This window comes from Apium graveolens, chromosome 9, assembly GCF_009905375.1.
Source record: "Apium graveolens cultivar Ventura chromosome 9, ASM990537v1, whole genome shotgun sequence".
NCBI lineage: Eukaryota > Viridiplantae > Streptophyta > Magnoliopsida > Apiales > Apiaceae > Apium > Apium graveolens.
The window spans coordinates 64,443,080-64,452,668 of NC_133655.1; the positions used below are offsets into that span (position 1 = coordinate 64,443,080).

The 9,589-nt window shown below is 35.5% G+C and overlaps 1 protein-coding gene across 1 annotated transcript; it reads left to right on the plus strand.

Moving 5' to 3' along the window:
- Positions 1-226: 226 nt before the first annotated feature.
- Positions 227-1,276, plus strand: LOC141685291 (uncharacterized). The gene is made up of 3 exons (XM_074490403.1): positions 227-413; positions 471-545; positions 735-1,276. Exons 1-3 carry the CDS (start codon positions 227-229, stop codon positions 1,274-1,276), a joined length of 804 nt encoding a protein of 267 aa, XP_074346504.1.
- Positions 1,277-9,589: the final 8,313 nt, after the last annotated feature.

Consider the following 9,589-nt stretch of genomic DNA (forward strand, 5'->3'; position numbering starts at 1 on the left):
AAGCTTCACAGAATAATTCACTCAAGAATTTATTGAAGAGTTTTGTGATGACACTAAAAGCAATCGTCGACTCGAGCTCTTTCAAAAAATATATGGACAGAGCTCAGCATCCACGCCTCGAAGATGTATTTACAGAGATCGTGAAGCAGGTCATCAGCGTCTAGTGAATGATTATTGTTCACCAAATCCAGTATATCCATAAAATATATTTCGACGAAGATTCCGTATGGGAAGACATGTCTTTCTTCGTATTGTGGATGTTGTCTCAAATTTTGATCCATACTTTCAACAAAGAATGGATGCAGTGGGAAGAAAAGGTTTATCACCTTTACAAAAATGCACTACGGCAATGCGTATATTGGCTTATGGTATATCTGCTGATGTTGTTGATGATTGTGTTCGTATTGGAGAGAGTACTGCAGTTGAAGCCTTGAAAACATTCGTCTCCAATATAATTACATAATTTGAAGGCGAATACTTACGAAAGCCAAACTCAAATGACGTGCAACGTCTGCTACAAATGGGTGAGGCTCATGGCTTTCCAGGTATGATGGGGAGTATTGATTGCATGCACTGGCAATGGAAAAATTGTCCAAAAGTATGGAAGGGAATGTTCATGAGTGGTCACAAAGGAGTTGCAACAATTATACTAGAAGCGGTTGCTTCATCTGATCTATGAATATGGCATGCATTTTTTGGAGTTGCTGGATCAAACAATGACATAAATATTTTAGATCGGTCACCAATATTTGATGAAGTGCTACAAGGTCGTGCTCCAGAGGTAAATTATACTATAAATGGAAATAATTATATTGTGGGATATTACTTAACATATGGAATATATCCAGAATTGGCAACATTCGTTAAAACGATACCACGTCCACAAGGTGAGAAAAGAAAAATATTTTCAAAACAAGAACGCCAGCGAAAAGATGTTGAACGAGCATTTGGTGTGTTACAGTCCCGTTTCGCAATTGTACGTGGTCCGACACGCTTTTGGGACAAAGACGATCTTGGGAGAATCATGAGAGCATGCATCATAATACATAATATGATTGTTGAAGATGAGAGAGACACGTATGCCACTCAATTTGGTCCTCTGCCAAGTTATGATGATGTAATAAATAGTTTATCACAACCAAACTTAGGCGAAGAACCTTTTGCTGCGTATGAAACGTATATTCAAAACACTATACAGATGCCTGATAAACGGACACATCGTCAGCTACAAAATGACTTGGTTGAGCATATCTCGCAATTTCATATTAATCGTTAATTTTTTTATTGTAATGTTTTTAATTCAATGCTTTCTCGTATCTTTTTTTTAATGTAATATTTTTCCTTGAAATTGTTTTTTAATGATATGATTAATTATGATGCATTTTTTTATATTATTAACTACCATTCTATTATAAATATAATATAATAAGGAAATAATGGGTCCTGCATTATTAATAAATGGGCGTACCGTTGGATAGAGCTGGCCAATTTTCTTTCATCGCCTGGTTTGGTAGACGTGGCAAGCAGTGGGGTCGGGAAAAAAAGGGAAATGGGCAGGGGGCGTTGGGGCTGCTCTTATGCGATAATTCACTTTCTAGCCTTTGGATTGGACATCCAATATCTACGATTAGAAGAAAATAGCTAGTAGCGATTTGCGATTATATCAAATATTACGAGTATCCTTTTTATGTATTTATATATTCGTTAAGTCTATGCATTATATTTCTCTATGCAATTTGCCTTTATCTTCCTACAAGCACACATTATGAGTATCATTTGAGTTTGATCTATGATGGGTTAGCTATTTCCCTTTTATTTTTACGGCTAAACGTGTGTAGTATACATATCTGTTTTGTTTTAGGTGATTTATTCTTACAATCTGTCTTATCACACACATATGTCACACATGTATGTGAGTATTTATGTTAAAGAGACGAATTTTTAACATTTTGATTTCACCGAAAAACAAAAAATTATTTTATAACTAGTAATTAAAAAGATTATCGTTAATTTCTTATATTATTAATATAATAAATTAGAGTATGAAGTATATTAAAATATAATAAATTTAGAAATGCAATCTCAAGCTACATAATAAGTACCATATTGTTTCCTAAATAGAATAGGAATAGGATAGAGAGGGCAGCTTCCTATATAAATACATGTAGAATGTACTATATATTCAAATCTTAAGTGAATTCTGATTTCCGACAGTGAAACTTGTAAGAACCCCAGTTCCTTTGGTTTTGTTTATATATATTATTACATCCACATACAATATAATCGGCATTTTGTAACTCCCCGGCTGTTTCCAAATTCTGTTGTTAAAGGAAGAAATAGAAAGAGAGAATCGAGAGAGATTACATATAATGATGACGACGATCACAGAGCACGATTACCGGCATGAGGAGGAGGCGGAAGGTCTTGCTTGTCCTTCCATTGATGATTTTGTACTGAGTGATGCTTTCTTTTATGGTGATCATCAAGCCACATGTATTAATCTTGATCCTATTGTGTTCTTCACTGGTTTGTCAAAACAAGATGATAGAGAACAACACTGCCCCTGTCCCCCACCCAACAAGAAGCTTTTAGTTGCTAGGTATAATGGTAAAGGAAAAGAGTGGAAACATGTATTGCAAGTACTTCAACCCGATACCAACATGCTGGCCAAAGTAGACACTTCATTGGAGTCGACTAAGTCGTCGTCGTTTGCTGTTACAAAGCCAAGAAAGACTATTAAGATTGTTTTCAAGAAGAAGTTAGATAAGTCGATACTGATGAACGAGAAAGATTTCGAGTTAAAACTGGAAGCAACCAAAAGGAAACTCCATGATTTATATGACCAGACCAACAAGCTCAAAATCCAGAGGACAACACAACTGATTGATTTACAGCATTTGCCACCAATGCCGGCCATGAACAAGAAAAGCCTCAAAGCAAACCCTAAGCCCAAGGTGGGCAGGATGAAGATGATAACTTCGAAACCATTTTTTTGATAAGCTCCTGCAATAATAGAATAGGCTGTTAGTTTCTATAATTATATATTGGAATTAATAGAGCGTTAGTTACAAGGGATGGACACGTTCCGAGCCACAAAAGGAAGGATTATGGAAGAAGATGCTATTTTATACCATTATGCCTTGTAATTACATGACTTAGTTAGATAGGTAGGCTGCTGGCTTGAGCGTAAGAAAAAGCTGTGAAGTTTTCGATTGAGTTATAACAGATGTAAGCTCCTGAAATAATAGGCTGTTAGCTTCTACAATTATAAATTGATATTAACATCAATGATCTCTCTGTGTATAATAGGATATGTGTTTTGTTTAAGCATATTAAAGTACCAACTCTTACTCTTTTTGCATTTACCTTCAAAGATTAACTTGTCTCTTTAATTGTTCAATCTCTTCTATATTTATATGTATTGTACAATTTTGCTTGGTATTCGATCTTCATTAGGAGGTTATAATCTAGCCATGTTTATATAGTAGTTGCTAGCTTTAATATGATACTTAATCTAAGGGTTCTCGCGGCATTCTGTCTCTCACAAGTTCTACAGTAGCTCTCCTTATTAGATGCAACTAGAATTCTACACAGGAACACTAACTATTTGGCCACCAGAAAAACTAGTGAAAACGTAAAAGACAAGCAAAGACAAGCAACTGGGGTAGAAGGCTTTGTGTTCTCAGGTTAATATTCATCATTTTAACTTGAAATTTGCAAAAATAAAAACACAACTTGAATTAAAGTAACAAGATGTGCTCATAAAAATTTATTGCCATATTTTCTGGTATAATATATGGTGAATCTAGTCATTATTGGCCTATCTAGTCAGATCCTTCGTAATGCTTTAAACTAGACATCTTTTGTTTGGTTCCTTTTAATGATAAAATGGAGAGCCTCAGTCTGCCGGGTTTAAGTACAGTTCAGGGTTTTATAATCTTTTTAAGCATAAGGTTTTGCACAACTATACACAACTGCCCTCTGGTTCAAAAACGTTTTCTTTTTGTCATTCAAAAAGAAAACGTTTTTGTCATATGTTGGTTCTAGTTTCAAGTTTCTACTAGTGTTGTTTGTTATTTCCATATGGTCTAGTTAGTATCTTCCCTTAATAGCAGTTTGTTGGTAGTTTGTATATTAATTTCACCCTGGTATCTGCTCAATTCTCTACAAGACATTGCGTTAATCCAAGTTTTCATACTCATTCCCTAGATTTCTGGTCAATGACCTCATATAAGATTTTGAGCGAGGAGCAGTTTTCCGGTGCTTATGACCCTTAAGGACAAGAACCTAAAATGTTTTGCCCCATACCAGAAGCTAAACACATAGAAAATTACAGACTAGGTAATAGTTTCCTAAATGGTAATTATTATAGAAAACCAACACCTGTTTATGTGTCTATATATAAGTATAGCAGTGAGACAGCTTCCTATGACAAAAACTCATGGTGTATATATTAAATAATGTATTTCACTAATGATAAAATGAATGATTATAAGTAAATATAAAGTAACAAGTGAGCAACGTGCATAAACAACTAGACCTATAAAATAGCAACTACTCCTGATTTTTCTCCAGTACTTCTGTTTATTAATGAGACCACGACTTATTTTCTACTGAATGCATGACCTAGTCATACATGTACAAGCTGATCTAAAATAAATAAAATAAAACTTTAACACAATAAAACAAGTTTAGATTAATTTTCTAACAATCTCCCCCTTAATCTAAACTTGTCTCATGCAATCCTCCCAGCTCGTATGGCTTTCAAACTGAGCTCGTATGGCTAATAAACTGACCCCGTATGGCTAATAAACTGAGCCTGTATGGCTAATATTTTCCCGTCTGACACTCTTCCTGCTCGTCTTCTCTTCAACTTATTGCTCTTCAACTTATTTGCCCTTCTGGCACGTTCACCTCCAAGAAGTGTTCCATCTCTTTCTGCATGACATCCTGCCAATGTATCTCATTTTTTGCTTTCTGCAGGCTTCTCTGGCACCGTCTCATCTTTCTCGGCAGCTAGAGGTGGCCAAACAAACGGTTTGGCTCGGCACGATCGAGATTCGACTCGCCAAAAATTCGTCTAACTCGCCTCGTTACGTGCCGATTCATTATTCGGCACAAATCGTGTATCAAGATGAGCCGAACACGAACTGGAAATTGTAAAACCGGAACCGGCCCGGAACCGGACGGGAACCGGCCCGTCTAACCGCCTGCGAATAAACAAATGAGAAACTGATCGGCTCGGCCCGCGAGTTGGCGAATTATTCGGCACGGCCCGCACGTTAGTGGCACGCGCTTCAAATCTATTAATCTATTTTGGAGTTGTTCTTCAAATCAAACATAACAAAGTAAGTGTAGTGTGCTTGTCTTGGTTTTATCAATTCAAAATGGAAGATAATGTGTGGAAATTTCCTCTGTTCACACATACAATTTAAATTAATCCGTGTGTATGTGTCATGTGTGTACTGTGTCTGTGTAGCTGTAGCCTGTAGGTCCTGTATCTAATAATAGTAATTTATATTATTACAACTTACCTCTGTCAAATGTCATCTGTCAATCAACTAAATAATCAAGTTGCATCCCATTAAAAAAAATTACAGTGTTCAGTGTAATTCGGATAGCCAAACTCGGCAGCCCGGCTCGTCATCTCCCGTCATCCGCCTGCAACTCGGGTAAACCGCCAAATTCGTCTAATTCGTGTGAATCGCGGGTCATCCACGAACTGCCATCTGTCGAACCGGCCCGAACCCGGCACGGCTCGTTCTATCATACGGGCTGTTCACGAGTTCATAGCTAAACGAACCGGCTCGCCGAAAATTCAGCACGGCATGCACGGCACGATCGTGTGGCCACCTCTATCGGCAGCCACATATTACACATGCATCCCATACTATGCATCCCATACTATACATGCAGCCTTGCCACCATCCTTGTGCAACGCCTACCTCAAGCAAAATAGAAACTGCATTCCATTTCTCTTTTAGACTCCGATAAGGCATCATATCGGGTATAGCTGTTTCTTTTCCACATTTAACACCAGCAGGTCACCATTAAGAACTGTAAGCTCTAATACCAAATGTAGAAAACCAGCACCTGTTTATGTGTCTATATATAAGTATATCAGTGAGACAGCTTTCCGTGACAAAAACTCATGGTGTATATATTAAATAATGTATTCCACTAATGATTAAATGAATGATTACAGGTAAATATAAAGCAGCTAGTGAGCAACGTGCATAAACAACTAGACCTATAACATAGCAACTACTCCTAGTTTTTCTCCGATACTTATGTTTATTAATGAGACCACGACTTATTATCTACTGAATGCATGACCTAGTCATACATGTACAAGCTGATCTAAAATAAATAAAATAAAACTTTAACACAATAAAACAAGTTTAGATTAATTTTCCAATAATTACTTTTTGCTGCACCTGGGCTAAAATGCATCATCATTTTAGAGGGTAACGCCCTGGTATGAATTTGTTAAATTAACCTGAAGTGGCTCGTTATGGTCAATCCAAACTTGTTATTTAACCTACTGTTGCCTAGCGTCTTCTGTAATGCATATCCTTCACTCTTCAAAGTTGTATCTACTATATGTCTGTTCAGCACGAAAGGTTTAAGAGAGCTCTACAGGAAAGCATTGCTCTGAGGGAGGGTCTTGACACTTTTACTACCTTTGTTGTATATATATCCTCTGTAGATCTCAGCAATATTACTCTGTCAAATCATTTATGTTAGTTTTCAAGATCAAACACTGGCAAAGGCTCTGTTGATATTATAGGCGTCTGCATTTATTTGATCACAAGTTGCTCTTATAAGCATAATTTTTTGTGTTAGTCCTCAAATTTAAGTAGTAATCTATGTGATATCGTAGTTGAAGTTGGAATGTGCTTTAATTTGTATACACTACAGAGCTCTATCTTAGATTTTTAAGGCTTCAGCAAACTGATACAAAGTTTTTTTTAAGAAAGACAAAATTTACAAATATATGAAGCACTGTTTCCCGTATAAGGAGTTTTCTTACTTGTGTAGGGGATTCATTTGACTACTCCAGGAAATTATTGTTTAGTTTCTCATGTTTGTGAAGCATACCCGATTTTAGATAACAATGAAAATTTGTATTCTCGTTTTTGTAATTTATTATTTTTAGTGATCCGAGAATTATATCCAAAAAAATTTAGCCTCCCAAACTCATGTATTTACTGTGGCTAAAATTATAATAGTATGTCTGTTTTGATTTGAACATTATCAAACGCTTCTAGCTGCTGCAATTTCTCTGGTACGTTTATTATATAATAGACTTTTCCAGCCTATCCATCTTAGACAGTACCATAATCCTTAAACATGAAGATGAAGTACAGTTATTAGCTAAAAGCGTAGATACTTTTATGGAAACTTATCCCCAACCATCGTTGGATGGGATACACCGGCAAGAATGTTTCATTGCGGTAGCTCTCACCTGCCGAATGAAATCAATGGAATATTATGGCTGGTGTATCCCAACCAAGTTGGTGTGAAGGGATTTTAGCACATAAACGCAGTGAAAACGTAAATTTAAATCTTAAAAAAAAACCGAAACCCTCTGCAGGATCCATGCGAAAAATATATTTAATTCGTAGTTCAGTATGTTTACCTTAAGAAGCTTACGTTATGGAAAGATGGAGGTCTTTAATGGCGATCCAAAATGATGAACGGAAATCCTTAGCAGCTGCTCCTCAAGTGTGAAGCACTCCAACCGGTATCCACCAAGAAAACGATGTAATGAAGGAGGAGATGGAGAGAATTAGGGTTTTGTAAATCTTTTTGGTTGAGGCAAAAATAGGGTTTATAATAGTATATTTATAGGCAAAATTTTCAACTAAAATTTTTTTCCATAAAATATTATTATTATTAACCCTTTATTATTCTCACTAATAATTAAAACACTTTTTAATTATTATCCTTTTTCTAAACTCTTTAAATAATTCTCTCACTTGATTTAATTTCTAAAAATTAAATTCTTAATTAATAATATTAAGAACCTTTTCTTAATTAATTTATAATTAATTAATCTCATTTAATCAATTATTAATTTTCCAATTAATTATTTATTTCAAATAAATAATTATCAGCCATTATTAATTAATTCCTCCACCATTAAATCATTCTCTTTATGGTGTGACCCTAGGTTCAATATTAAGCCGGTAGTAGAAATAAATAATAATAAAACTATATTATCATTATTTATAAATTCTCTAATTCATTAAATATGATTAATTAATTAATCATATATTCCACATCGTGAGGGATACTTCTCAGCATATCGTGACTATCCGGATAATACGAATTCACTACTTAGAATACCAAGAACCTATTTAGTGATAGTTACCGTGCAATTAATTCCTTCTACCCTGCAATGTCACGATTAAATACAAGGCATGGAACTTGTGTCAAGCCTATCTTATTTAATCACTTGCTTCCCATTCACTATGCTTAGTTCTATTTAATGTAAATTAGAAACTCCTTTCTATTTCATTCACTCTGGCCAGAGATTCCTGAACTAACATAAGTGGATCAGCATTGAACATTCTTTTCCTACACTGGAAGGGGTAGATCCTTATTGATCATACACTATCTTCATGTACAAATTCCTAACCCAGTAGAGCCCTTATATTATCCCTTGAGACTAAGACTAAACCAAAGCATAGTTCAGTTTACACAAGATGACTATATGACCTCAACCGTCAAGGATACTGTACACACTATCATTATGTGAACAACTGCTGACACGTGAGTGAACTCCATCAGTTGTTCAGCTGTGTGAGTCATGTTCAGTGAACTTATTCTATAATAAGCACCTATATACTAGCTATAGTGTCACCACACAAATGTCTATTGAGAACAGACATCCTTCATAATGAAGCAAGCATAGTATGTACCGATCTTTGTGGATTATTAATTACCAGTTAGTAATCCTATGACCAGGAACTATTTAAGTTTAGAGTTATCATCTTTTAGGTCTCATTATTATGATCTCATCACAATCCATAAAAAGCTTTACTCTAAACTGTGGTATATCTTATTTAGACATTTAAATAGATAGAGCCCGCAGTAAAAATAAAACAAGCCTTTTATTAATATCATGAAATCAAAACAGATTACATAAAAGTTATTCTAAATCCTCATACATGATTGGACTTAGGACATATCTCTTTCAATCTCCCACTTGTACTAAAGCCAATCACTCTGGTATCTAATACCCTCTTGTCTTTATGACATCAAAGTGACTCTGAGAAAGTGGCTTTGTGAGTGGGTCTGCTACGTTTGTTATGTGTGTCAACTCTCTCGATGTTGACATCTCCTCTTTCAACAATCTGAATTGCACCACCATTCAGAGTAAACACGTACCCTGACATGGATTTGCTATCACTTTCTGATTGAAAACTAGAGTCAGTATAACCCTCTATTTTCAACTCAGATTCACCACCAAAAACAAGAAAAATGTCCTGAGTCCTTCGCAGTACTTAAGGTTGTTTTTCACTGCTTTCCATGGTCTTCACCTAGATTGGACTGATATCTGCCCGTCACACTAATTGAATAA

Excerpts from the sequence above, each read along its gene's own strand:
- LOC141685291 (XM_074490403.1), top strand. The coding sequence starts at position 227 with ATGGGAAGACATGTCTTTCTTCGTATTGTGGATGTTGTCTCAAATTTT. Across the intron at positions 414-470 it reads TTGTGTTCGTATTGGAGAGA|GCGAATACTTACGAAAGCCA; the intron begins GTACTGCAGTTG and ends CATAATTTGAAG. Across the intron at positions 546-734 it reads TGAGGCTCATGGCTTTCCAG|ATCGGTCACCAATATTTGAT; the intron begins GTATGATGGGGA and ends TAAATATTTTAG.